Here is a 27492-nt window from a genome sequence, read left to right as displayed (position 1 = left end):
ATCTCTTGGACCTCCAGAAAGGCCGCTGAGGATGGGCAAGTGGCCTCTGGAACCGCTAGAACCACCCACAGCCTCCTCCTCCGAGGGCCCCGATGGGGAGGGAGGAGGTCTTTCAGGGAGAGAGCAAGGGAGGGAGGGCGAAAGGAAGGAAGGGGAGCCAGGGGTGGGAGTGGAAGAGGCAGGCTCGGCCGGGGCTGATTGGCTCCCGGGGCCAGCCCTCCCGAAGCGGTTTATAAGAGTTGGGGCGGCCGGCACCCTCCTCGCTCGCCCGCGCGCCCCAGGAGCAGCGCCCGGCTCTGAGCGCCCCTACGTCGAGGCCCGCCTGGCCGCGCGCCGGCTCTGCGCTGCCTTTGCACTTGGCCGCCGGCAGAACAGTCCCGGAGGGAGGCGAGCGCCGGAGCGAGGCGGGCCGAGCGCCATGCGCCGCGCCAGCCGAGACTACACCAAATACCTGCGCGCCTCCGAGGAGATGGGCAGCGGCGGCTCCGGCGCCCCGCACGAGGGCGCCCTGCACGCCCCGCCGCCGCCGCCGCCCGCGCAGCCCGCCCCGCACCATTCCGCCGCCGCCTCCCGCTCCACGTTCGTGGCCCTGCTGGGGCTGGGGCTGGGCCAGGTCGCGTGCAGCGTCGCCCTGTTCCTTTACTTCCGAGCGCAGGTGAGTGCTCGCCTCCCAGGGGCGCGCGGGCGGGGCGCACCCGCCTTCATCCTCCAGCACTTTGCAGGCGACGGAGTCTAGTTCCCCGGCTTGACTCCCCAGAGCTTGCATATCTGGAGAGGGGAAAGTGACCCTAAAAAGGGAGCGTCCGGCTGGGGGACAGCCAGGCGCGGGACCCGGAGCGCTGGCCTCTGGTCCTCGCGCACGCACCCGGCCCCCTGCGCGCCGAAGCTGAGCTCGCCAGGCCTGGTGCGTTTGAATTTCCCCCGGCGAGACCGCATTGGCCGCTCACCTCTTCGGGAAACGACTGCACACTTTTCTCTGCTTCCACCTCCCACTTGAAGCAAAGAATGAACTTAGGTCCACTCAGGAAAAACAATTGAACGCCTACCGTTGGGAATCGACCCTTTCCCTTCCCACCCACCCCCGGGAGGATTTGGGGTCCTGGGGTTGGTTGTATTGCACCGCGCAGTGCGTGCGCTGCCGGCAGCCGCTGGAGCCCCGGGGGGCGATTCCCAAGTCGCCAGATGGACCGAAAGACATTGCGCGGCCAGAGAAGCCTGGTCTTAGGACCCGGGCTCCGCTCGCGCGGAGTGAGAGAAGAAAGAAGGGCCCTCGTGCCTTCCCACTAAGTGGGCGGAGGAAGGAAGCAAAGTGTGTGTGGAGGTGTTCTCTCCCCCGGCACAGCCTAGCGACAATCTAGCAAGTAACCAGCTTTTCAAAGGTGAGGAAGCCGGTTAGGAACAGCAGAGAGATAGTAGAAAGGAAGGGGTAAATTTGTTATGCTTTCTGGTGGTTTATGCTCTTGTGTTTTCTTGGAAATTGCAGTGCAGTTGGTTGGATTCATTCAAGTATTCTTGTCTGGTGCTGTGAACTCTTTCTCAAAGGAAGTGGGGGGCTGACTGTGCATTTTTTTTTTTTTATGGGAAAAGAGACTTGGGTTTGGACTTCATTGGTTTTCAGATTCAAAGGTGATTACTAAACCAAATTGAACGCATCAGAACAAGGCATTGCCTGGGCTGTATGGGATTTGGACGTGTGCCAGGGTCTTGAACTCCGTTACTTGTCATCATAGGCTTTTTGTTAAATATTCAGTATCCACTAATTTGCATTTTATAGAACTAGTTTATCTACTAAAAGGTAGACATACTATGTGCAGTGCTTTAGAAAATTTGTATTTGTATGTTAATAAAAATAATCTTTTCCTATTGAGAGGAAGTTTTTCTAAAACTACAACTTTCAGGTGGTTTACTTGCAATATAGATTACACAAATCTGGATGAAAGTGATGAAACATTTTTCTTTCATTGGAGTATCCTGCGGCCAAGAATGAGTGATTTATCCGTTTTCTCATCCAGCATGTGGTCCTGTCCCCCTCCTCCCCCTGCCCCGCCCCACCATTTAATGTCTGTATATTGAGTGCCTGCACTGCACATGCCACTCTTAAATGGTATGGAATATGAATTAAGAATCGTTTATTCAACATACAATGTGCACGTACTGTGTGCATTGCGATGCCAGGTAATGAAGGGGTCTATAACAAAAGACTTTAAATTCTTAGTCCAATAAGAGAGAAGCATTCAGAAAAGGGACAGAAGATTCAGTAGTTCTCTTTTATCTTTTCTAACAATCTGGGGTTATGGCATTTTCATAGCAGTGGTAGTGAAGTGAGTATTCAGCACTGAAAGAGCAGTAGGGAATGAATGAGTTCTAGGGACCAGGGACAGCTTAGGTGGGCAGGAACCATGGAAATCGGCGTGACCGTCTAGGAAAGAATGACCTGTTGGGCTGTTGAAGAAAGTGTTCAGCTTCTTTGTAGGCATTCTCAATATTAATGGCCTGGTGGGCTGAGGATTCTAGCTTTCTGATGATCATCTAGCAATCTTGATGTCACATGGATAGAAAATTTTCAGATGGAGAATTTAATGTCATCGAATTTCTGGGTACAGTTTTCCTAAATGCCATGAAGATTGGGCTTCTCCAAGACTTATGCAAATATATATTAACCATTACTCTGAATCCAACTGTGTATTACATTTTTAAAAGGTCATCTCCTTCAGTTAAGAAGTAATATTAGGAGGAATGTTTTCATAGGAGGATACTCCACTAGATGTGGTTACGTTTTGCTGAGTACGGTATCTACAGTTAATACTGAAAGGGGTCCTAATCATTTAGAGATACATTCGGAAGTAGTTACAAATGAAATAAGATATTTGGAATTCGTTGCAAAATAATAGGTGGGGAGCCTGGGGAACAGGGAAGTGATTGCTTATAGATGAAACAAGATTGGCCATGCACTGGTAATTGCTGAAGCTCGGTGATGGGTACCTGGAGGTTCTACAAGTCTACAATTCTTTCCACTTTTACATATGCTGGAAGCCTTCTTTCAAAGTTCTAGTTGAGAGAGTAGATTCAGTTTGACCTGACACTGATTTAACATTTTCACTTATATCAGCTTCCTTGGTTTAGAACTTGGTACCAAATAAGAGATAGTTTTTTGATTTCTACTAAATTTGTGGGTCAACTACTTGGGGCTTCTGAATGTGTTTGAACTAGAATGAAATCATCTAATATCAGGTAATATGTTTGCAGTTAACAGTTAAAAAAAAAAAAGAAAAGAAGAGGAGCCGGTTTTATTGTTTTTGTTTAAAGATGGGAGGGGGGAGCCATGCAAATCCTCAAGAAAAAACAATTCAATTTAGTTTTAAATGCATTTAGAAAAATGCCCCCAAATAATGTAAAAATTATAGTGACAAAAAACTTTCCCCCGCTCCACTCATGTTTGAATAGCTAAATGTGAATCAGCCTCCTGAATGTTTGTAGATGGCTTGTGCCTAGATTAAGAAAAAAAAAAAAAAAAAAGTACTAGATCCAGTGTAGATTAGCTTTTCCCCTACCAACCTTGCCAAAGAAAAAAGCATGTGGCTTGTGCTATATATTTACCACATAGTATTCATACTTTGGTTTACAAAGAAAAAAAAAACCCTTACAAAAAGTTGCTTTTAAAATTTATGTGCCCTTTTTTTTTAAGCATCCATATAACCATATTCAAAGTTTAGAGCTTAGCTACAAGATAAGCTTTTCAGGAAACTCAATCTCTGTCCCCTTTTAACCCCTTCCGCCAAACCCCCAATATGTACACCAACCTCCCTGGGCTGTTACCCAAACAGGAGAACCGGAAATCTGATGTGGAGGTGTGTAGGCTGCCTGCTTGAAAAAAACAGAAAACAAAGTAGCACAAATGTCTAGCATCCTGCCTCATTTAACCCTACAGATGATTAAGTTTCAAGGAAGTTTTTTTTTTTTTTTTTAAAGATTGAGTTCCTTTCACATGAACTACATCATCTGATCACTGTATTTTTGAAGTCCAGTTTAAATCAGATATTCAAGATCCACTTAATATTTTCAGTCATTTCTAGGTACAATGAATTCATTTACTGTTTACTGTGATTTTTTTTTTTTTTTTTACTGTGAATTTTGGATGAGTTTCTTCGTTCCTCTGTCGAGTGTAAGTTCCTTGAAGGTCAGGACTGCCCGTTTTGCTCACTACCTTCTTTACAGCATCCAGCCTAGGGCTTTGCATGTTGAATTTACTGAAAAAGCTTTTCAAATGATTTGCAGCACTAGAAATATACCTTTTTCTAATTTTTAATGTGTAAATGATCTCGTTAGTGGCTAAAATAGACTAAAAAGTGCAATTTTTCCATCATATAAATTTTCTATCCAGACTGCTGTGTCAGGGGATGGGTTGTTAGGGGAGAGGTTACATTTGTCCAGCCGCTCGGTGAGTAATGTGGAGGGTCCAGCATCAGTCCGACGCCCTGCCCTGCAGCTCCTGCAGTGCTGAGACCACAGGAGCAGAGGCCATCATTTGCCTGTGTGTGTTGCTGGCCCTACACCCCTGCACCTCTACACCACCCTTTCTCCTGGTCTCCATCTTCAGGAAAGGAGAGCTGCAAGGGCACTGGAATAAGAAAGGCATTCGCTTGCAGGTTAAAAATAAATTTCTAAGACACATGCAACCTTATGTTCATAGCAGCACTATTCACATTAGCCAAGACATGGAAACAACCTAAATGTCCATTGACAGATGAATAGATAAAGAAGATGTGGTACATATACACAGTGGAATATTACTCAGCCATAAAAAGAATGAAATAATGCTATTTGCAGCAAAATGGATGGACCTAGAGATTATCATACTAAGTGAAGTGAGTCAGAGAAAGACAAATACCATATGATATCACTTATATGTGGAATCTAAAATATGACACAGATGAACTTATTTACGAAACAGAAATAGACTCAGACATAGAGAACAGACTTGTGGTTGCCAGGAGGGCGGGCAGGGTTGGGGAGGGATGGAGTGGGAGTTTGGGATTAGCAGATGCAAACTGTTATATATATGTATAACTGAATCACTTTTCTGTACCCTAGAAACTAATACAACATTGTAAATCAACTATACTTCAATAAAATAAATTTTAAAAAATAATAAAAATGAAACTCTAACATATGACCCTTAAATAAACAAAATAAGTGAGTATATCAAAATTAATTATGCCATACTTTCATTTGGGAAAACAGTTGGTGACATTTTATATATGTTTTAGCTCTAATGTCTTTCTGAAACAGTGGTTCTTACCTGCACATTAGAAATACTTGGGGAGAGAGACTCAGTTGACCTCTCCCCTTAGGGATATTGATTAAATTGGCCAAGGGTGGGACCTGGGCATGGACATATTTTTAAGAGAGAAGAGACAAAAATCTTTGCATTATATTTCTTTGCATTAAACCCTTAGCCATCATTGACCATTTCAGTAATTTTGTATTAATACTAATCGGTATTACTTGTGAAAAAATTTTAAAATTGGTGTCCAAAGAAATTTGGAGACAGTTTAATAGCAGACAATCGATATTTGTGTCTTTGGTATTTGAAAGCATTACTTCTCAAACTTTAACGTGCATCAGAATCACCTGGGATCTAGTTAGAATGCAGATTCACAGGCACTGTCTGGGGTGGCGCCTGAGCGTCTGCATTTCTCACAAATTCTGGGTGAGCCTGTAACGCTGCAAGTGATTGGACTATAGTTTCCATAGCAAGGGTCGCCGGTACTGCTACTTCTGTTGATGGCACTTAGCTTGTCAGCGGGACTGGAGCTTAACCAATGTTAGGGTACCCAGGCATTTCCCCACTAATATCACACTGTTCCTTTAGCTCAGCGGCTTTCTGGTGGTGAGCCAGCTGAGGCCTCTGCAGCATTCTTCTTTCTTGGGGTCTGAACCCAACGACTCTTCATATCAGTTGTCCAGGCTTCTCTGGTTTTTTGTGAAACATATCGGTATAAGTGAGCTTTTTCAAAAAAGTATGGAATTGAACACTTGCCTTATATAAAATCTCAGGTATTCTGATTCATACTAATTATTTTAAAGAAATAAAAAGTAAACTTGGATTGCAAATAGTTTTGCTTCCCGAGTCACACCGTGCAAAAGTGGAATGATAAAATTTGTATTAGCGGGTGTACGTTTGTTGAAAGGCTGTTATTTCATTTTGAGAATCTCAGGTATGGATAGGGTACTTTCTTAGCTTCCTTCTGACAGCTGGTTAATAAACCTGCACATCTTCTGATGACTTTCAAAAAGATGATTAAACCAGGGAATGAGAGACTTGATATGAATTGACTGGGCTTTGGTTATTGGAAACTTACATAATTTTCCCTTTTTTTCATCTAGCCTGTACCTAGTCATAAGCAAATGCACATGAAGTACCTTGAACTTTTTGAAAGAAGAGGACAATAAATTAAACCACTTAAAAATTAAACCAATTAAAACAATCAGGTAGCTAATTACCTCTACTATGTACTTGGCAGTTGAAACCACTACAAAGGCTTGTAGGAGCCCCAGGAGGAGCTGGCAGACAATTTTAAGAAAAGAGTAATACTTGAAGAAATGCTTATGTTGGCACCTGTTTTAACCAGGGGACCAGCTAATAACGTAATGGGGATATTTTGGGTGAGACTATCTAGTACACTACAAGAATTTTAGCATCCCCTCAGCATGTATCCATAGAGCTTGCTCACACCATGAGCCCTCCTCATCCCAGCTCACACCAAATACCACCACACACATTCTCAGGCCCCCTCTGACAGACGTACCACGCCAGGTTAAGAAAACTGATGAGAGGTTCAACGAAAAGGGAAATTATGCTTCTGGCTTTAGATTTTCTTTGGGGCTAGGAAATGGATTTCTCCCTCCCTTCTTCAGCTGATTAAAACACACATTGGGGCTTCCCTGGTGGCGCAGTGGTTGAGAGTCCGCCTGCCGATGCAGGGGACACGGGTTCGTGCCCCGGTCCGGGAAGATCCCACATGCCGCGGAGCGGCTGGGCCCGTGACCCATGGCCGCTGAGCCTGCGCGTCCGGAGCTTGTGCTCCGCAACGGGAGAGGCCACAGCAGTGAGAGGCCCGCGTACCACAAAACCCCCCCCCAAAAAACCACACATTGATTAAGGGAAAAGGCCAGGCAAACATGGCAACTGAACATGATGTTAATTTCACCTGATTTATATAAGTTTCATGCTTTGAACATCCAAGTGGGCTTCATAATCCCACATAGCGTGCTGCATGGGGTGGGGACTTAAAGATAAAAGGCTGTCTCTCTCTGTACTGAACACATGTAATTTCTTTGATTCCCCTCCCCTCAGTGAGCACTTTTACAATGTCAGACGATTTTGATAATTTCCCCATGAATCACATGTATACAGGTGTGTTGTGGATGGTAGTCAGCTACTCATAAAAATGAATTAGAAGTCAATTTTTTCACCAACTCGATGGTAATTGTATTAACTATTAGTTGTTGGGGACATAATGACTCTTGCAAGAATGAATTCTTTTGTCCTTAAGTCATACTTCATTAAATAACAGAATGATCAGTGATAACCACTCTGACGTCCTCACATTTTTCCCCCCTCAGATGGATCCTAATAGAATATCAGAAGATGACACTCACTGCATTAATAGAATTTTCAAACTCCATGAAAACACGGATTTGCAAGACACAACTCTGGAGAGTCAAGACTCAAAATTAGTACCTGATTCGTGTAAGAGAATTAAACAGGCCTTTCAAGCAGCTGTGCAAAAGGTGAGTCCACATTGAGATAAGTCAAGGGCCCTCACTGACTCTCCTAATATTGAAAATTAAAACTGGCTAAGTGCTGTTGACTTTGTTCTTTTTTATTTTAATAATTTGTAAAAGAGAATTTTTTGCGGGATTAGCAGAATTCTTTTGAAGTTGGTAGTGGTTAGTTTTGGTGACCAGCAACATTCATGCAAATATTCTTTTCTTTCCTTCCTTTCTCTCTCTTTCTTTCTTCCTTCCTTCCTTCCTTTTCTTCCTTTCTTTCTTTCCTTCTTTTTCTTTCTTCCTTCCTTCCTTCCTCCCTCCCTCCCTCTCTCTCCCTTTCTTTTTCTTTCTTTCTTCCTTCCTTCCTTCCTTCCTTTCTTTCTTTCTTTCTTTCTTTCTTTCTTTCTTTTCTTTCTTCTTTCTTTTCTTCCTTTCTTTCTTTTCTTCTCTTATTTTGGAGGAGGGATTTACATTCACACTTGGAAAGAGGACAAACATGGTTTGTGGTAGTCATTGGGTCAGTTTGCTAGTTTGAATTCCCAGCCTTAGAAGACATTCCTTTAGCTCACAGGATTCTCTGCTGGGCTACTTCCTTTATATCTGGTTTTGCAATGGTAGGAACCTCTATTCCACATCTATGGATCCAGGTCTCTGTTGAGAATAACTATAGCTGGTCCACTGTTGTCATCCGAAGTGAGGGGGTAAAGCGCGTAGAGCAGGAATTGATGTGGTGGGTGAGATGGAAATTCTCTGTCCATTTTTCATTCTCCGGGAGAGCTGGGTGAGAAGGGAGGAGATGGGGACAGAGAAGACGGAGGACTTCTCTACACCGACAGCCTCAATTGAGAAACCCTGTAATAACTGCCTGTTTTACTTTCCCGGATAAAGTCACTTGAGAATTCTGCAGCCTCGCAATTATTTTACTTCTCCCCAAGAACCGGGTAGAATCCCGTGACTCCAGTGCATGCACATCTGTATACATTGCATACTTGCGTGCACATCTGCATGGATTCTTGCATCCGCTCATACATCCCAACGTCTAGTTTGCAACTCCCTGGGCTATCTCTGATCATCTTAGAGTAAATACTAAAGTTCGCAAATGCCTTAAATCTAAACTAAAATTGAAATAGTTTCTTTTTTTAAAGTTTCACAAATAGAAATAGCATTTTTTAAAAACAGGATATGTATTGGACGTAGAAGTAGGGCGATAAAGCTGTTTTGTATAACCCTTAAAACTGATATTTGCTATATTTCAACAAATCTAAGATACCACGAATTTTCAGCTTACTTTATTTCATGCATCACAAAGAAAGAAAAAAATTTTAACTGGAGAATTAAACATGATCATTATAGATTCTCGTTGCATCAGTTTCAGAGATTCTGAAATATAAAAAGAATACATCATAGAATCCAGGAAGTACATATCGTTCTAATATCTATAAGAGCTGTTGCTTAAAAATAGTACATTTTCGTTATAGTGTGTAGGTGCTTAGCTTTACGCAGTAGATGCATATTTTAAAATGTGCGTTTAAATTTGATCTTTTTATCTTACTTTGTAACTTTTGAGCTATAGCAACAGCAATTCCACTAGTCTAATTCATTTTTTAAAATTCTATAACATTTTCTTTTTCTGCTTTTGCAAAAAATTAAACTACTAAAAATAAGAGAAAAATGAGTAACTTCTGACTTTTTACTATGGAAAGAAATTGGACATTTGAATGGCTACTATACTGTATTTACCTCTGCTCACATCATCTTAATTCATATATATTTTGTGGGAAAAATTGTGGCATGTGAAGTCAGATAGACTTATGATTAAATAAATGTGATCTTGGAAAATACTTAACATTTCTTCGCTTTGGCTTCCTTATCTTTAAAAAGTGGAGCTTACAATCCCTCCGTAGCAGGACTGTGGCTGATTTGAAATAAAAGATGTAGAGGACCTAAGCACAGTACTGGAAATATAGTATGCACTCATTAAATGTTTATATATTACTTTTATCACCATTATTACTAATTCATTGTCATTGTTGATGATTTAATCAAAGACATACTTTAAAAGTTTAGATAGAGCAGGTTTGATCATTTTTCTGAACATGCAATAGGACAAAACAATAGGACACTGAAGCAAGTTGCAGAAAACCACTGTGACATTTTTATCACCAGCAGCAGTAAACATGTTGATTATATACTATCCTTAGGAAACTTCTAGGTCTATTTAAGATGTATAATTAATTAATTTAATTAATACAGTAAGTAATTAAACAGCCTATTCTTAAGGCATTTTAAGCTATATGTTGAAGGATAGTGTATTAGTGGAGGAGAGAAGGACATAACATTTGCAAGACCCTCAATTTAAAATTATCGTCAAAAATCCTGATCTACGTTGGGAAAAAGAGGGTCTACTGAGCTATATATTGTGAAATCTAATACTCAATTTGCCATTGTTTTCTTATTGAAGTATGGTTGATTTACAATATTATGTTAGTTTCAGGTATACAGCAAAGTGATTCAGTTTTTTTTCAGATTATATTCCATTATAGGTTATTACAAAATGTTGGATATAATTCCCTGGGCTGTACAGTAAATCCTTGTTGCTTATTCTATTTTAGGTATAGTAGTTTGTATCTGTTAATCCCATACTCCTAATTTGTCCCTCCTTCCCTCCCCCTCTCCCTCTGGTAACCACAAGTTTGTTTTCTGTCTGTGAGTCTGTTTCTGTTTTTGCATATACATTCTTCTGTATTGTTTTTTAGATTTCACATGTAAATGATATATTTAAAAAAAGAATGAAATATTGCCATTTGCAGCAACATGGATGGACCTAAAGAATATTATACTTAGTGAAGTTAAGTCAGACAGAGAAAGACAAATTCTAATTCATTTTTTATTGTTTTTGTTTTATGTTTCATTTTCAGTAGTCAGTTTTTTATCCCACCTCCTAAATACTGAGTGGTCTATCTATAAACATTGACATGTACCAGAGGTAATCTGTTAGTTCAAAGCTGAACCTCTAATTAAGGTAATTCTTGTTAGGTAAATGATTGTCTCCTAATTTTCTGTTTAAATCAACCCATATTGTATATCCTTACAATGAAAAAGAGATAAACTTTTAATTTCAGTGGTGTTCTGGTTCTTAAAAATTATACTTCGGGTTTCCTCCGGAAGAATAAGTATGCAAGATTAGCCAAGATAATTTGGAAAATAAGTAATATTAAGAAGAACAGATACCATTAACATTTACCTATGAGAATGCAAAGATGGTTCATCTTCACAGGTCAAAGGAGAAAAATGTTATCATCTCATAGACACTGAGAAGGGATTGACAAAATTTTGCACTTATTTCTGATGTTTAAAATCCATTAGAAGACAGAACGAGATGGATTCTTGATGTTATCCTAAATAGCTCAAACTAAAAGCTAATGATGAAAAACAGGAGCATTTCTCTTAATATCGGGAATACACCAAAGATGCCCACTGTCCCCATGTTATTTCACATTGTTCAGAATGTGCCAGTAAATGTAATTACATATGAGAATGAAATAAAATATATAGAAGGTAGAATCTGCATGTGATATGATTGTATACTTGGGAAAATTCAAAAGAACTGAAAAGCTACGAGCAAAGTAAATCAGTTTGTAAAATTTAATAGGTAGGGACTTCCCTAGTGGCACAGTGGTTAAGAATCCGCCTGCCAGTGTAGGGGACACGGGTCCGGGAAGATCCCTCATGCCGCGGAGCAACTAAGCCTGTGCTCCACAACTACTGAGCCCGCAAGCCACAACTACTGAAGCCCACGTGCCTAGAGCCCATGCTCCGCAACAAGAGAAGCCACTGCAATGAGACGCCCATGCACAGCAACGAAGAATAGCCCCAGCTCGCCTCAACTAGAGGAAGCCCGCGCACAGCAACAAAGACACAACGCAGCCAAAAATAAATAAATCTATTTATTTAAAAAAATAGTTAATAGGTAATAATCACTAGCTGCCCCATTTCAAACAATAATTAGAAAACATGAATGAAAGATTTCATTCATAATTTTTAAAAAGCCTGAAAAATTAGCTTAACAAGGAACGTACAAAGCTAGAAAACTCTATAGAGGCATTTAAAATAGGACTGGGTAATGTAAAGACGGAACTATGCAAAGCTGTACTCCATGAACGAGAACATACACCTTGGAGTAGACCTCATTTTATGTGTGTGAATGTATGTGTGTGTATAATTTAATATAATAGAAAATTATTTTGAATAAGTGAGTGTAATTTGGGTTATTCAAAAATGGGACTAGGACAGTTTGTTTGCTGTTTTTTTTAAAGTGATAGCCTTATCTCACGTCCTAAGTGAAAACAAATGCCAGATGGAGAGACGTGGCCAGTAGCTGCTCCCTGGCAGTCCTACACTTCTGCTCCCTCGGTGAACTTTCCACTGCTAGCTCCCCCATCAGAACTTACTTGTTCATTGTCCCATTTCCTTTGAGCTTTCTAACTGACTGTCTAGAGAGTACGATAAGCCAATTTGTACTTAAAGATGTTGATGAACACTAATGAAAGAATTTTCACTATTTTAGGAGCTTGTTGGGGACAGTGTGCCTCATCCCACATGAGTAACACTAATTATGAGAGATTCAGTGCCCGGGAAGCCAGAAGGAGAAAGATTTGTGGGCAGACAAGAATAGTCAACTCCTCTTATTAAAGACACACAGTTGGTTTTTTTTTTTAAGATTTTTTGATGTGGACCATTTTTCAAGTCTTTACTGAGTTTGTTACAATGTTGTTCTGTTTTATGTTTTGGTTTTTTTGGCCGTGAGGCATGTGGGATCTTAGCTCCCCGACCAGGGATCGAACCCGCACCGTCTGCACTGGAAGGCAAAGTCTTAATCACTGGACCACCAGGGAATTCCCAAGACACACGGCTTTAATTATACTAACAGACTAGTGTGACTTACAGGATGAGCAGAACTTTATTTCATTAATTTAATATTTGCTTTTGTTGTGCTATACGATTGTTACTCATGGGTAACAATATTACACACAGGTAATTCTTTTTAAGGAATAAGAAGTTGTCATAATATACCATTGTGTGTTTGGAGGTACAAGATGCCATTTCTTCCCCCAGACGAGAGACTCTTTAGGAAGGAGACACACGTTATTCATCTTATCATTAGACTCAAGCAGTTTTATTCAGTGCACACACTGTGCTAGGCACTTCGCTATAACTTGTCCTTTAACCAAGGACTTACCCTTCTCTTACCTTGGCCAAATAATGATTTGCCAAATGTGTTATCCTTTGATGAGGATTATTGGTTAAGGTGACAGTCTACACGTCTTGTCAGAATAATCAAATTTCTCATTTCTCTTGCTGATGCTAAAAATAGGATGGATGTATCAGGCATTCATAAGTAGGTTTGTATCTTAGCTTCAGTTCTAATATAGATATTGGGTGAACCCATAAAACACAATCACTTTTGTGGCTGCAATCATTACTGAGAGATCTCTGCATCCCATGGTAACAAATGCTAGACATAAGCACAGTATCACATTCTATGTGTGCAAAAAGTGGTGTTTACCCAGCCCGTCTTTGATCAGACAAGTAATGCTGTTCTTTCCGCCTTTTTTGTTTGTGGCTGGGTTTTCTTGGCTTTTTTTCCCTTCAGCACAGAACTCTGAAAGCCTCTTAGTGATCCAGCCCTACCAACCACAATTTACAAAGTCTCTCATAACAGTCTGTGACAATAAAGAAAACACTAGTACAAATACGGTGTCCGATTTATAAAGCAATTCTTGCTCCAGCTTTGGCCGCCTCTCTGGCCTCTGCCAGCCCGAGGAGCAGTGCAGGGGGCTCAGGCCTGAGTAGCACTTGGTCTTCAGACCTCCCGACCAGTCTCAGTGGAAAGCCATCTGTTTATACATATTTATACATCCTGAGCCCTGGGATGTTAGGATGCCTGCTTGTTGATTTCACATTGGGTACCTGTTTGTGAAAGACTTCCTGAAACTTACTTTGAAATGTATCTGAAAGGGTGATGGGGAGGAGAGAGATCAATATACAATCACACCAATCACCTTGCTCTCCAAGGGGGGGTGTTCAGTGCCTTCAGGGTGACCTCCCTAGGATGCTGGAAGGAAGCAAGGTGATTTACATGTATCTGTATATTTTAATATTGGCTTCAAAATATTTTTGTGAATATTTTATAAGGTAGCTAATATACAGGAACGTTTTTATTTAATACTTAGATAAATAAATATGCGCGTTTGGGAGCATTAAAATTTTTTCTCTGAAGAAGCTTCACAATTAGAAATGCCTAGAGATCTTGGAACGAACCTGCAGTTCCATCAGGACGAGAACTGCAGCCACTTTGCTCACATTTGAATACATCACAGCTAATTTAGACCCAAGATTGAAGGAAAAGAACAAGTAAATGACTGATGACTTCTTGAACTCTGTAAACTCATATTTTTAAATAAACATGAGTCATTGACCAACTCACAAAGCCACTCAGAATGTTATAAGCCTGGTTCACATCTACTGGATGTCTCACCAATGTTATAATTGATAATTATTAATATTATAGCCTGAAGCAATAATGCCTCCATATAATCATACTACAGGTTAATTTTTGTTGAAATTTCTGTTCATCTGGACTTCTTGCTTTAATCATGTTTTGCCCAGGTCTATTTGCCTCTTCATAGCTTATAAACTATATAGAGGCAGGTTTACAATGTGAACCAAAAACACAGCTCTGGCTTCTTATATGTTTTTGTAAAACTCTCTTATTTCATCCCAGAATATGAAAAGCCAATGGTGATGATGACTACCAGTAAGCTATGTTGTTAGCATATTCTTGACTAACCATTTCCTGGAGTCAGTAAGTCTCTGAGCCTCCAAAGATTTACTGGAAAATGGGGAGTAAGACCAGAGCCATAATCACTGAACCATTAATTCTTACCTGGAACTCTTGTTTTATTCCCTGGGAATCAGTGCCTAGTTGGCCTTATCTCCTGCAGGATTCCCAATATAAATGAAACTATCTCCTGGTACTGAGAATGACGTACCCAGAGACTCACAGCCCTTCAATCCTCAGTCATATACTCACTGTTATTTCATATAGTCTATGCTGCCCTAACAAAGAGACTCATCACTCATTGGACAAAATCAGATAGAAGTTTTTTCTCTCGTGTGCAATAACCTGGAGGTGGCAGTTCAGGGCTGGCAGGAAGGCACCTCCATCCTCAACAGGTACCTTCCATCTCTGGATCCAAATTGTTTTCTCCATATATTGTCATCTCCAGACAGAGGAAAGGGAGAAAGAAAAAGTCAAGGCGGTACCTGGAAGTTGAGGCGTCAGTCATTTCTAGTAGCATCTTATTGGCTGGAACTTATTCATAAAATGACACATGGATGTCATGTCAAAGTAGGCTACACATTGTAGTCTCTAGCGGGGCAACCATTTGCACCAAAGCTTGAGGAAAGGGGTTGCCTATAACTAACTGGAGAGAGGAGAGGATGGATTCTAGGGGGACAATAAGTGGTCTCCAGTACTCATTAAACCCTATTAAGGCAGGAAAGTGGATTTTCTAAAAGTTAAAGTACTTTAAGATTATTTAGATTCCAGAAGAGAGAGAAATTTGAAGGTAGATTTAATAGCATGCATCTTTCTGATGAACTTTCAAAGGCTCATTTAGTCATATGCATCTGTGATCTGTGAATAGACCTTGATTCTCACTTGTCCAGTTTTTAGTAGGTTTTGTGGATTCAAGAACATTAATTTAAAACCAGAAAGTTCATCACATTGAGTGGTTGTTTTTTTCATCTGTAAAGCTGATTCCTTAGAATTCCAATGTCAATTATTACAGGAAGGCTATTCCCATTTTTAAAACTAAAGTACATAAGAAATCAATTAAAAGTTGAGTAGATCTTAACTGTTTATGAAATTGTAATCACTGGAGTTGTGACATAGCCATTATTTCTCATTTGCTTTTTAGTTAATACACACACAGCAGAAACAAGGGGAAAAATTAAACCCCGTTCATTATCTCTTTGCCTTTGTATATAAGAGTATGTGTCCCAAGAAAGTTTCTTGTAAACCCACAAGGCAACTTGGGGTTTGGGGGCACTGATGTTCCCAAATCAAGATGTTAGTCATGTAGTGGTTTTCCAATGGGATTTCATCTCTGCCATAACAGTTTTGGGAACTGCAATTCAATCAACCCCAATCATATCTAGCATTTATAAAAGCTGCCTTTATGGGAAAGCCAAAGTATGACCCACAGAATTTTCCTGCAAAACCAAGGCCATCTACTGCCTTTTGCCCAACAACGGGCCATTGGCCATGATGCGCTCAATCTCAGGGGAGACCCAGGGCAAAAGGCAGGAGGGTCTGCACGAGGGAAATAACCAGGGAGTGATGTTGTCAGAGGTGGGCTTATCTTCGTGCTAGAAGTACTCCAGGGTGGAAGGAAAGATATTCTGGCTTGACATTTTTAAAGAAACAGAGAAGAAGAAGGACGTTCCTGAAAGAGGAGCATCTCGTTATGTGGCATGGGGATCTTGAGCTAAGATTTGAGCTAAGATCTGAGCTCAGAAGTCAGTAAGACTGAGGGTGCTCAGTTGGAGGGGACTTGGTAAAGGACGGTTGGATTGCTCCACCAGGAGTGGCTCGTCCTAGGAGAAGTACAGCCTGTGGAACTGGAGAGAATGGCGTGCCCTAGAGCAGCGTTTTCCAAACCTGCTTGATCTTAAGAATCACTTGGGGACCTTATTTACAAAAGAAAGAAAAAGCTTCCCAGATCTGTTACGAAGATTCTGATTTGGTTGTTTAGGAGTAGACTTTGTGACATGGGAAATCCTTTTTTAGAAGGGCTGAGGGCTGGCCCATCTTTACAAGAAGGCTTCAGGGTGGATACTGACCAAAGAGGTGTTCTAAGCATCCTAAGAAGAGTTGAGGGCCACTGGAGGACAGGGGAGCCACTGATGAATGAATGACTATATTTAAGAGGTAGGATTCAGCCTGTGTTGTGCGGAGAAGACGGGTCTTGGAAGTTGCAGAGAACAGTCTGTATCTGAGATGACCTGACAATAAATGTTTGCTTGAACTTTCTGAGATTCAGGGTCTGGAGAGGTCCATTCTCTCGTAGCTTCCTCATCACGAGGGTGCTACCCCAGTCCTTAGTCATTGCCCTTTGAGAACACTAGGTGGGAACAGCAGCAGTGGCAGCAGTAAAAATAATCTTGATAATTATAAACTGTAAGGCTTGTCTTCATCAGAAAGTTGAGGTGAACTCAGAATCTCTTCTCCTCGGTGCCTGTACCTGCTTCTCATCTGATCTACCCTTTTGTGGTGGATTACTATGATATTATCTCCATCACCCCGAATCAGAAGCCAGAAGATGGTCTTAGACACTTACTCATTGGCTTTTCACCTCACCCCCGTCCTGGGAATTCTACCTCCTTACTAAACCTTCACATACTTTACTCTGTGTCACTGCTGTTGTCACCTGAACACAGGTGTCACCATCACCATTGTCATTTTGCATCTGGACCACTGCAAGTGGTCCTACTGAGTAGGTCCTACCCCATCCTACTCACATTACCTCCAGTCCATCCTCTCCACAGCTGAGTGACTTCTCAAATTCAAATCTTACTTTCCTACTTAAGGAAATCCTTTGGTGGACCCCCTACAGTCATCAGGATAAAGTCTGAGCTGCCAAACACATAACACAAAGCCTTTAGTGTTCTGGAACTCTCCTTCCAACGCCAGCCTCTCCAGGCTCATTACCTTGTGGTTCCATCTCCTCACCCCACCTCAGCTTGTGCTCAGTGGACCCACCTCAGGAAGGTGCTAGAAGTTCCCTAACCTGGCTGTGCCCTTCCCCACCCCACCCCGCCCCCCTGCTACAGCCATAAACACAGTGAAGGCGGAGAGGATATCCGTCCAGGACACGCAGCATCTTAGCATCCTTCAGAGGATCTGGCCCTAGCAGCCGTCAGTGAGCTTTGTGGGATGGATGGATGGATGGATGGATGGATGAAATGGATGGATGAATTATGGGTCTTTGCGCATGTTCTTTATGTGCCATTCCAGGCTCTTCTTTGTGTACAGTTTTCTAATTGTCTTTCAAAATTTAGCTCAGGCATTACTTCCCAAAGAGTCCCCCAATGATGCCCGCCTGCCCACCTTTGGGGTTAGGGGCCCCTTTTGTGCACACCTAGGGCTTCTTGTATTCACCCCATCAGAGCATTGACCCCAGGAGCTGGGTGTGGGTCTGACTCACCCAGATGTGAGCTTTCCAAGGACAGAGACTATGTGATGTTTGGTTTCTCTAGCCAATGACAGGGACAGTGAGTAGGTGCTCGGTTAATGTTTAAAGAACACGTTTAATGAATACGTGAGTGATCTGTGCTCACCCCTGCTCTTGGTGTCATCAGTTGGCTGGTTGTTTAATATTGTCAGAAGCTATAGCCACATTACCAGTGCCTGGAAGATTCTCATCAAGGGGTGGAGGTCGCTCCCAAGTGTGGTGTTTTTCCTGCTTCTTCAAGAGGGAGCGTCTTCCCTCTTTGGGGCATGAACACCATATAGGGACTTTGAGTCTGGAGGACCTTCACGGCCATCCTGCCCCTTCCCTCCCTGGCCTCACTGGTCCACAGTGGCTGGCCTGGTACCTCTGTTCCCCTTTAGTTCCATTTGTAGGAGTCAGAAATACTGGGGAAGAGTCGATGGGAGAGTAAGCCTTCTACAGAGGAGATAGGGCTTTGTGAATGTCAGAAGCTCTGCCAGTGTGAGGTGGCGTAATTATGTTTCAAGTGGCAAAAGAGAGCAGAGACGTGGTAAATAGCACAGTTAGCCCAAGATTCCCCACCGCAGTTACCCTGCCAAGCCCTTAGATGAAACTTTATAAGTGAGTACCCTAGCTCAAGACACTGTAAAATTCGGCTCTTTATGAAGACTAATATTGCTGTCATAGGGCTACTTTATGAAAACCCGAAGGGACCTCTACCTAGAGCAGAAACTTCCTCATTTAAACCGTGAAGGTTAAACAATAAAAACTAATTTTCTATTCCCAGCATAGCCATCGCCCTGCCGGGAAAGCATTACTCTGCTTTAGGAAAACAAGGGCACCGTATTCTTTAGCCCTTCGGTGGGTAGAGTACATTACGTGTGTGCAAAGACGTGTCTTTTCCAATCAGCAGACTTCTTCTGGGAGAAATGAGCCCTCGCTGGCTGTACGTGGGGTGGAAGGAGGAGGCCAGTCCACATTTTTCTTGGTAAAGCTCTTTCTTGAGAATTTCCAGAGATGGTCGTGGGTTGGTGGCTGATTCAGTGAGGAGACAAAGAGATGAGGGGGTTCAGAGTGGGGTGCATGAGGGCGGGGGAGATAGAATCCTGTGGAGAAGACTTTGAGAGAATTTTTTAAATCAGTAGTTCATAGTAAGAAATAAAGAATTTTAGGGACGAGAGGGTAAAGTTACAAATTCAAGTCTCTCACCTTCAGGATTAGGGAGGCTTATGCCTTATCTACTGTCTCCCCTGCCCCGACACTTGCTGGACCCTGGGCCTCTCCTATCTCCCCCTCCCCTCCCCTCCCCCTCCCCTGTGGGGATTGGCCGGGAGCTGCCCTTCCCCCTTCCCAATGCTCCTGCCCTCTCCCTGCTGGTGCCCGGTGCCCCTGTAGGGCTCTGCTCCAGGGGATCTGGGCTGAGAAGCACAGGCTCCACTCTAGTTGAATGACATGTATTTAGGTGACAGAACCTTTAATGTCTCCTGCTCTTAAAGTTCTTTGCTTTGAGGTGTTTTCGAACTGTCACCATTGACTCTTCATGACAAGCTGGGGGGGCCTCCAGCTCCATCCAGGTGCGTACAAAGTGTTCCCGCAGGTCCTGTGGATTGGAAGTTCCACGTGAGCTTTCGGAGAGCAGGCAAGCGAAGCTAAGGCATCAATTCTAATGCTGTCTCTTTAGTTGCTCCACAACACCTGGTGGCTATTGTTTCGGTGCCTTGTGAGCCAAGAATGCCAAGGGAAAAAAAAATCTTTACAATTAAAGATGAGCTATCGATAAGACTGTAAGACATTTCTCCAGGGGAGCAGTTGTATGCCAAGTCTGCATGGATGGGAGGGCAGGAGACCTGCAGACAGAAATAACTCTAAGTAGTTCTGTGTGGCTTGAGTGTCCAGAGTGTCCTCAGGGGTGATGGAGTTTGGGGGTGCAGGGGAGGAATAGCTGGAGAGTCTGGAATGGTAACCAGCCTGGTCATGCAGGGCCTTATAAGCCCAGGTAAGGAACGTAGACTTGTTCCTGAAGTCTGCAGGCAGCCCCTGGAGGGTTTTCAGAAGAGAAGGGACTTCACTGACAGAGGAATGGATAAAGGAGATTTGGTATGTATACACAGTGGAATATTACTCAGCCATAAAAAAGAACGAAATAATGCCATTTGCAGAACATGGATGGACCTGGAGATTGTCATGCTAAGTAGTATTTGTAGTATTGTCATACTACAAATGAACTTATTTACAAAACAGAAACAGACTCACAGACGTGGAAAACAGACTTATGGTTACCAAAGGGGAAGTAGGGGGAGGGATAAATTAGGAGTTTGGGATTAAAATATACATACTACTATATATAAAATAGATAACCAACAAGGCCTTACCATATAGCAGAGGGAACTATATTCAATATCTTGTAATAACCTATAATGGAAAAGAATCTATCTATCATCTATCTATCTATATAATTGAATCACTTCGCTGTGTGCCTGAAACTAACACAACATTGTAAATCAACTATATTTCAATAAGAATTTTTAAAAACCTTTCAAAAAAGAAGAGAAGGGGCTTGCTCGCATGCGGACTTTTCTAGCAGCAGTGGACCAGTTGGAGGATATCAGGAGATCAGGAGAGGAGGTAGGAGGTTATTATTGGAATCCTAATGAGAAATGATGAAAGCTTGAAGGAAGGCAGTGGTCCTCTGGCTGAAGAGGAGAGGATGGATTTCTGAGCTATTTACAAGGTGGAAGTCTGCAGGATTTCTCTGCAAGATTAGGAAACTGCCTATTCATTTTCAGAAGCAACCCATATGTGGCATTTATGTGCTAACTCAGCTGATGAAAACACTATTCTTGTAACTAGGTTGGAGAAGAATTACAGGAAGGGTATCTTTCAGATGTTAAAATGAATGCATTACATATGTTAACAGTGTATGAACCCTGTATTATATCTGGCAAACGGGGTGTTAAATCCTTGTTCTACCAGCCAGATGTCCCTGCAGCTGCTACTGGGATTGCAGGGGGAGCCAGCCACCTGAGACCCCAGGTAGGAGCTGGTGCCAGTGGTTTCTGGAAGCATCTGGCTAGACAAATTGTTTCTCCTGTGCTGATTGACAGGTCCCACATGGATCACACAATTCACATCACAATGAACACGTGGGATTTTCAGTCTGATAAGGCCAGACTCCAGGCACTTGACCTTTTTGCAGGGAATCTTTACAGCTGGGAGTGTCCTCAGTGCAAATTTAAATCTATTTATACGTATGATTTTGTAAGACCAAAAAACAAAAAAAAAAATACTTCAGTCAAACAAACTGAGGCCAATTTAATAACATTCGCGGTTGAATTGCTATGCTGTCAAAGTCTTGTTTGGGGCAGTTATCCAGCTGAGTTTGCAAAGGCTGGCTTAAGCGTTTGCTGTAAATGTTTATTTTTTATTTTTTAGTTTTTTGGCGGTACGCGGGCCTCTCATTGTTGTGGCCTCTCCCGTTGCGGAGCACAGGCTCCGGACGCGCGCAGGCTCAGCGGCCATGGCTCACGGGCCCAGCCGCTCCGCGGCATGTGGGATCTTCCCGGACCGGGGCACGAACCCGCGTCCCCTGCATCGGCAGGCAGACTCAACCACTGTGCCACCAGGGAAGCCCTGCTGTAAATGTTTAAATTAACCTGGAGCAAAATTCCCATAATTACTCAAAAGAAGTTGAAAGTACTGATAGGTGTTTATATTTATTCTTACGGAGTACAATCTCTCCTAAGTGGCTTTGATATATCAAGACTGAGCCAGTTCTGGGATGTCTCCCTCCTCCCTCTTTTGAAAAAAGTTCCCAGAATATATATATATATATATTTAAATGTTGAGCCTTCTTTTAATTTATTTATTTTTATTTTTGGCTGTGTTGGGTCTTCGTTTCTGTGCGAGGGCTTTCTCTAGTTGTGGCAAGTGGGGGCCACTCTTCATCGCGGTGCGCGGACCTCTCACTGTCGTGGCCTCTCGTTGCGGAGCACAGGCTCCAGACGCGCAGGCTCAGTAGTTGTGGCTCACGGGCCTAGTTGCTCCGTGGCATGTGGGATCTTCCCAGACCACGGCTCGAACCCGTGTCCCCTGCATTAGCAGGCAGATTCTCAACCACTGCGCCACCAGGGAAGCCCCAAAAATATTTTTTAAAGATGTCCAAGGGAGCCTGTCCCAGCAGTCTCCCCGTCACACTCCTGGGAATTGTACTTCTGGGATGTTGAATTCAGGAGAAGTTAAAGAGAAGCAGTCCTAGAGACCACAGTTACACAATCATATTGATCTTTTGTGTACTTTCTTTCTTGGAGGAGAAATTGTGAAATCCCAACGTTTTTTCTATGAGTGAAATAAAAAGTCGAAATTTAAAAAAAAAAAAAGGAAAGAAAAATCATACCGGTTGTTTTCTTGTCTGTGCAGATGTACTCGGACAGCAAAGACGAAAAGTCAGTGCAGTCTAAATAGGAAGATACCACAAGGAGCAGATTTTCAAATGTTGTGAAACTTCCGCATCTCTCTTGCTTTTAGACTTTGGAGTTGGGGGCGAAACGGCAGTTTCAAATCTGCGAGGTCTGGCTGTGGGAGCCCAGGCTTGGCAATGTTAGACAGTGTCCACTAGGTGGCAGTATGTCAGAGGATTTCTTCTATCCTTGAACTGGCAGCGATTTCTTTGGCTGTCTACCAGGTCGGTTTTCCTTTTTGTCCTGTTTTGAAGGGTTAAGTGAAGCTCTCATAATTTAGGCGCAAATTATGCTTATTTAAGAAATGCATAAATTCGCTGAAAAGCCTACTTGTTACAGTGTGACCATAAATAAGTTCCTTCATTCATGGGATTTTTCTTAGTAACTTACAGGTGATCCTAATGGTCACGAGTAGGTTTTGGGAACCAGGGGCTAGTTTTCTTTGTCCTTGCATGTGACAGATGCTAAACATGCTTTATTCTGAGAAGGTCGATCGCTGATCTTCCTGGGGAGCAGGGCATTGGGTTCTCTTTAGTACTTTCAGCCAAGAGAAGATCTCACAGAGGGCTGTCTGCCCAGCTTTCTCACCCTGGAAACTGTTTCTGGCTTCTGTTGGAGGCTCTTTGCTGGGAGGTGTATCAGAACTGCCTATACTTCTTTATGCAAAGCTGTGGGCATTCTGAGAGTGTAGACAACATATGAGTGCACTGAACGTGCATCCAGAGAGTTAACTTTTTTTTTTCTAATTTACAGCCGGATATAAAATAAGATAAAACACATCTAACATTTTTTAAAAGATCTCTTTCATCTGAATAATTTGTTCAGAGGAAAGGAGTTAGGATGTTCTTTGTAGTGTCTTCCCCAAATTATTAATAGATGAATCAGAACTTTCTACATTCAAAGAAACCAGAAGCAACGTCTGAATGATTCAATTTGGGACTAAAGAACTCTGCAAATTTTAAAACACTCTAATTAATGGGACAAAAGAAGAGGACTACTGTGGATGAAAATAAACGTAAATGCAAAGCTTAGGAAATAAATGGAATTGTCTGTTGGGGTGAAGCTTGGGTACTCCTTTAGAAGACTTTCTTATAATTTTGAAAATTAAAAATATTAGGGGGCCATTCAAGAGAAAACTGTGCTTGGTATGTATGTAGCAAAGTATCTGATCTTTGACAAAAATGACCAAACAGAGTGGCCCTGCTCTGTGGAGTGGCCTTGATGGAGTCACATTTGGAGACGTGAGGCCCCCATGTCCAGGGCCCTCATGGCTTACTTCGGAGGCTTCACCAGCCAAGCTCTGAACAAGTCTTGGTAGGTTCTGAGCCTGCTGTTTTCTGAAGCCCCCTCGCCAAGAATTCTGAGACCATATTTCCTGATGTTGACGTTCCTTTTTGTCAGATCCCTGGTCAAGGTGGGTCTCCTTTCAGAGTTTCTACTTCAGGGAGGGGACCACCCTCTAAGAATTTCCTGACAGGTATAGAGAAGGAAGAAAAATTTCTTCCCTCTCCCCAGTTAGGTTCACCAGTCGGGGCCCTGTAAATTAGACTGACAAGAGATAAATTATAAAAGAAAAGCATACCAATTTATTTAATGTAAGTTTTATGTGACGCAGGAAATGCGTCATTAGGAAATGAAGACCCACAGGAATAGTTAAGCTGAGTGGTTTTTATACCCAGTTTGGTGAAGGGTGGAAAGGTGTAGAAAAATGAGACAGGACAGGACAGGACAGGGTCTGAGCTAAGGATGGTAAACTGGGGCAAACAGAGCAAGGCCTCTTCCTTCAGATTCCTCTAGGCGTCCTCCCGTCTTAAGAGATGAAGATGCTCCTTTCTTCCCAGTGGTAAGGCACTTCTCGTGAGGGTCTGTGACCTGCTTCAGGGGAGAAGGACAAAGCCAGGTAGTCCTTCCTGCCTCTGCCATTTCCCAAGATCCTTTAGCTTAAAATATTCCACTTGCCAAAGCACCATATTTGGGGGTAGCATGTCCTGAACCCCATCACAGGCCACTGATACTTTCCTGCCAGCTTCCAGGAGTAGACCCGTTGACCACATCTTGTGAAGGGGGGTGGGCCGATAGCTCTAGAAGAGGACTGGGAAGGTGTGGGCTCAAGCCCCAGAGTTGTTAGGGGCATCCTTATTCTCCCTTGGCCTCCATTTTCCAGTCTGAAAAGTGAGCTTAGTCGTAGTTACCCAGCCTCTGATTCTAACGTGAATCAAACGGGATAACACAAGGGGAGATAGTTGGCTTTTTGCTGGCTGCACCTGTAAGGCATGATTTAATTTTCAACACTTGGAATATATATAAATCGTGAGGATATAATAAATCTAGGACTAAATAGAGCTGTCGCCGAGCAACCATTCACGGAAATGCTCAATTAGTAATAATGTTTCTCAACGCCTGCTGCATATTAGAATCACCTGGGGAGGTTCTTGTAAAAAGCTACCAAGTCAACATCAGACTAATTGAGTTAGACTGGCTGGAGTTGGGCCAGGGTACCCTAAAACTGTAGTCTTAGAAGAATGTTACGTTCCTGGTTGATATCTGTGCATATAAATAACAATGATCTTGAGTTCAAAAGATTGGGGTGGGGTAGGGATATAAGAACAGATACGGAGACTACATTTTTTTGTAGCCTGAGGCTATAGACACATAACTACTTTGTTTTTCATGTGGAAACTTCCCTGTAGGGTTTCATGAGAGGAATTGCAATTCTTGGATACCCAACAATATATAACATGAAAGCAGCATTACCTCATGGGCCTTTAGCTCAAGTTTTAATTCATCCTGGGTCATGACACACTTTTTTTTTTTTTTTTAAGCAGACATTGAAAGTGTTTCTGAATGGCACTGGTTATTGAATTTTCTTGAAAAGTTTCCGTGACGGCTCTGACCTAGCACCTGCTGATTAAATGGGCAGGAGAAGTTCATTCCCAGGTAGGAGAGAACAAACTTTCCCTGCCCACTTAATCAGTGACTTTTGCCTGCTGCTCCTTTGGCCTGGTCTCAAGCTTCAAGAAAATCTCAGATTTGCTCATCTCTGAAATCTTTTGGGATGTGAGAGGGATTGCTCTTCTCAAATGGAGGCCCCAGGTCAGCAACACCAGCTCGTCTGTTAGAAATGCAAATTCTCAGGTCCCGCCCCAGACCAAGCAGATCAGAAACTGTGTTTCAACAAGCCCTCTGGGAGACTGTGCTGCATGTTCAAGGTTGAGAACCACTGAGCTAGCAAAATGGATCTTACCTTGTTTTTCTCGATAATAAGTGTGCTTTTCTCAATAGAAAAGCACCAAGCAGGCATTTGTAGGCATATGTCATACTTTGCTTTGCTTCCTTCTTCCCTCTCCCCTCTTCCTTCTGAGGATGAGGCAGGTCGGGGCTAGAGGGAGAATGAGGGGTAGCTTTAAATCTCTGAAATACTGTCATCCAGGTACCTGTTTTTGTTTTTTCTGCGGTACGCGGGCCTCTCACTGTTGTGGCCTCTCCCGCCGCGGAGCACAGGCTCCGGACGCGCAGGCTCAGCGGCCATGGCCCATGGGCCCAGCCGCTCCGCGGCATGTGGGATCTTCCCAGACCGGGGCACGAACCCATGTCTCCTGCATTGGCAGGCAGACTCTCAACCACTGCACCACCAGGGAAGCCCCAGGTTCCTATTTGTTCCAATCTTTTAAGAGATAGTAATCAGATAAAGTTACATTATATACACATATATAAGTATATAAAGAGATATACAATGTCTAAAGATATATTGTATCATAAATGTATAAAGCTATATACAATGTTTAGTAAACATTGTGTGTGTCTATATCTCCATTATAAATGTAAAAAGATATATACAATGAATAAAGATACACTATATATATATTATATATGTAAGGTATTATGTACTTATAAAGGTAAAAGATACACTGTGTATATATAAATGTATACACAATGTATAATAGGTACATTGTGCATATATAAATCCCTGTTGTGAATGCAGGGAAGACTAAACTAGGAAATTCCAGAAATCAGGGTACCATTGGGAATCCAAAGATCATGAGAAAAGACTTGGGAGATTGGCAGTCAGTAGGGGAGAGAAATAAATCTTGGATGGAGTGGGGAGAGGAACAAAGCCTGGTAAGGGCCACTGCATTGTACAACCCAAAAGAGCCAGACATCATTTGCCTGGAATTTCCTGCAGAGATGCTCCCAGGGCTGTGCAGGGCAGTGCCCTGGGTCAAAGGCAAGGGCAGGAAGTAGCCTTGGATGAGGCTGTAAGTTTCCTTCTAAAAGTCAGTCATGCTGTGACTTCTTTAGGATGTTAGAATAGGTAACTGAAGACAGCTGTGCTATCCTCCAAGGGTCTTTAAAAATAGAATTGAGGGGCTTCCCTGGTGGTGCAGTGGTTAGCGGGGCTTCCCTGGTGGCGCAGTGGTTGAGAGTCCGCCTGCCGATGCAGGGGACACGTGCCCCGGTCCGGGAGGATCCCACGTGCGGCGGAGCGGCTGCGCCCGTGAGCCATGGCCGCTGAGCCTGTGCATCCGGAGCCTGTGCTCCGCAACGGGAGAGGCCACAACAGTGAGAGGCCCGCGTACCGCAAAAGGGAAAAAAAAAAAAAAAAATAGAATTGATTCTCTTCTCTCTTGGGGGTCTTGAAGGCAGAGAGAAGAATCAATGTAATTTTACCACTAGAACCCTTCCAACTGTTAACAGTTACGTTTTGTTATAGCCTCTCTCTATCTACCTATCAGCTATCTCAAAGCCCTTCTCTCCAGACATTCCAAGAACTTAAGCTATCTGGCCTGTCTTTCAAACATCATGAGGGGATGGGGTAGTTAGCGTGGATGGTCACCCCAATAACAGAGAAATTAGGAATCTCTCCAGAGTGTTTCTAGGAGTATTTAGATGTATGGAGTTACCATACATCTGCTGAGTGCCTACATGCATCGTCTCATTGAGTCTTCACAACCACCGATCATAAAGGTGCTGTTAATATCCTC

At 42.7% G+C, this 27492-nt stretch overlaps 1 protein-coding gene across 1 annotated transcript in view; it reads left to right on the top strand.

The window, feature by feature from the left end:
• The first annotated feature begins 418 nt into the window (after positions 1-418).
• Positions 419-27492, top strand: part of TNFSF11 (TNF superfamily member 11) — a 33958-nt gene continuing 6884 nt past the window's right edge. Inside the window, exons 1-2 of the mRNA XM_065896175.1 lie at positions 419-655; positions 7627-7794. Coding sequence (XP_065752247.1) covers positions 419-655; positions 7627-7794 — 405 coding nt within the window. The remainder of the gene's footprint in view (positions 656-7626; positions 7795-27492) is intronic.

Source organism: Phocoena phocoena, chromosome 18 (assembly GCF_963924675.1).
Source record: "Phocoena phocoena chromosome 18, mPhoPho1.1, whole genome shotgun sequence".
Classification (NCBI taxonomy): Eukaryota; Metazoa; Chordata; class Mammalia; order Artiodactyla; family Phocoenidae; genus Phocoena; species Phocoena phocoena.
Note: the sequence above shows the minus strand (reverse complement) of the source record. Positions and strands in the feature narration are given on the sequence as shown.